This window comes from Gigantopelta aegis, chromosome 4 (genome assembly GCF_016097555.1).
Source record: "Gigantopelta aegis isolate Gae_Host chromosome 4, Gae_host_genome, whole genome shotgun sequence".
Taxonomy (NCBI): domain Eukaryota; kingdom Metazoa; phylum Mollusca; class Gastropoda; order Neomphalida; family Peltospiridae; genus Gigantopelta; species Gigantopelta aegis.
Window position 1 is genome coordinate 13941283 of NC_054702.1, and position 1811 is coordinate 13943093.

The 1811-nt window shown below is 42.8% G+C and overlaps 1 protein-coding gene across 1 annotated transcript; it reads left to right on the top strand.

Annotated features, from left to right (window-relative positions):
• Nucleotides 1-270: 270 nt before the first annotated feature.
• LOC121369702 (FMRFamide receptor-like) lies at nucleotides 271-1518 on the top strand. Its single transcript, XM_041494754.1, has one exon. It carries the CDS (start codon nucleotides 271-273, stop codon nucleotides 1516-1518), a length of 1248 nt encoding a protein of 415 aa, XP_041350688.1.
• Nucleotides 1519-1811: the final 293 nt, after the last annotated feature.

Here is a 1811-nt window from a genome sequence, read left to right on the forward strand (position 1 = left end):
GAACTCAGAAGGAGAAATTATTGATTGCGGTGTCCTTGGTTTATTTTATTACAAACGCCCGTCGGGATAATTTTAGTTCTGTTCTAAAACATCTACAAACTGACAACGCCCGATACGTTGATGATGGAGTTGAATTACGTGCACTCATATTTTCTCGTGGTCGTATTTCTGAGTGCTGGGAGCAAACAGTTATTAACTGATCAAGTGGATGCTGTCACAGCTGAAACCACGACTACAACACTAACAACGCAGTCGACCACAAATGCTACAATGACGTCTGAAGACTACGTAGAACATGACGAGTCACCCTCGACCACAAATTCCTGTTGCCATGATGATATTTCAAATAACACCACGCCAAAAACAAAATCAAAGATGTCCCTTCTCGACATGGGTTCCATACCCCGGGAAATGTATGAGGATTTCAGAGGAGTCTACAAATATCTCCAATTTGTCGTCATTTCTCTGGCCATCCTCAACAATTCATTCAACATCGTCGTGTTCACTCAGACCAGAATGAGAAGCGCAACGTCTAAAATTCTGACTTTCCTCAGCTTTAGTGAACTCGCGGTTGCAATCGTTGAACTGATCGTAAACTCGTATGCCACAGCTCTCGAGGGTCAAACCTATATGTCCAAGTTATACTGGCATCTGTTTAAATGGGGCCGACTTTATGTGACCATGGTCTTTCAAAGGAGTTCAATTTGTTTCAACTTAATCGTTGCAACTGAAAGATACATTGCAGTGCGATTTCCATTAAAGGCACATCAGATTTTACGACGAAGAAGTCCCGTAGTATTCTGTGGTGCAGTGCTGGTCGTCATATTCGGAATCCACATCTTCAGTCCATTGAAACTGAAAGTGGCTACAGTTACGAGGAGGCACGTTACTCTGTACGTGTTCGGAAACTCCCTGTTATATGATCATAACCAGGCTGTCTTTGAAGGTCTGGCTTTAGCTACAAAAATAATGTTTGTCTACATTCCTCTATTCGGTTGTCTGCTCATGAATGTCCTGATGGTTCTGGCCCTGAGACAACACAGGATACAACGAAAGGCAATGCACCTCAACAGGGATGTACAGCAGCAGAGCGACAGAAGGGAAATCCTGACCACAACCACAATCCTCATATCTTCGCTTCTCTTTGTTCTCCTGGCCTTGCCCATCACAGTAAGCTCCATCGTACAAATAACCCACCACGATTACGGACTCTTCAAGAGAGAACACTATTTGTTCCAGTTTATCGTTTCCTTCGGCGGAATGTTGTCTCTTGTGGGGTTGTCCATGGACTTTTTCGTATACATGATCTTCAACCGGGAATTTCGTAGAACATTTACCAATCTGATGAGGTTCTTCTTCAGACAGATCTCTAGTTGTTGTGGTCAAATCCCTGCAAGTGATGGACCTGAAACAGGACACTACACGGCGTCTGAAGGAACCAACATGAGTGTGGTGACGATGCAGGATATGGTTATCAATGAAAAAATCAGCGATGAACCAGCAGCATCGTCCATGTAGTACGATACTGACAGCATATATAGATATAATGCTGGGACGGAAATAGTGCTATACATGTAAACGACAAACCCAGAAACAGTGGTAAGTCCATTACAACATCAAACACTGCCAGTAGGAGATTGTGACAATGACGTATGGTCAGCAGTATAGACATTGTATTGGTGACCTACATAATGAGACTGTAGTCGTACAAAAACCTGGCTCTGGACTGTGTTTAAATATCACATGGGCTCTTTCCTGTACAGAAATGTGGATTTGTAATGTACAAACTGGAATGAAATCGACATTTTCAA

What these genes read in the sequence shown, in the direction of transcription:
- LOC121369702 (XM_041494754.1), top strand. Translation starts at nt 271, where the DNA reads ATGACGTCTGAAGACTACGTAGAACATGACGAGTCACCCTCGACCACA.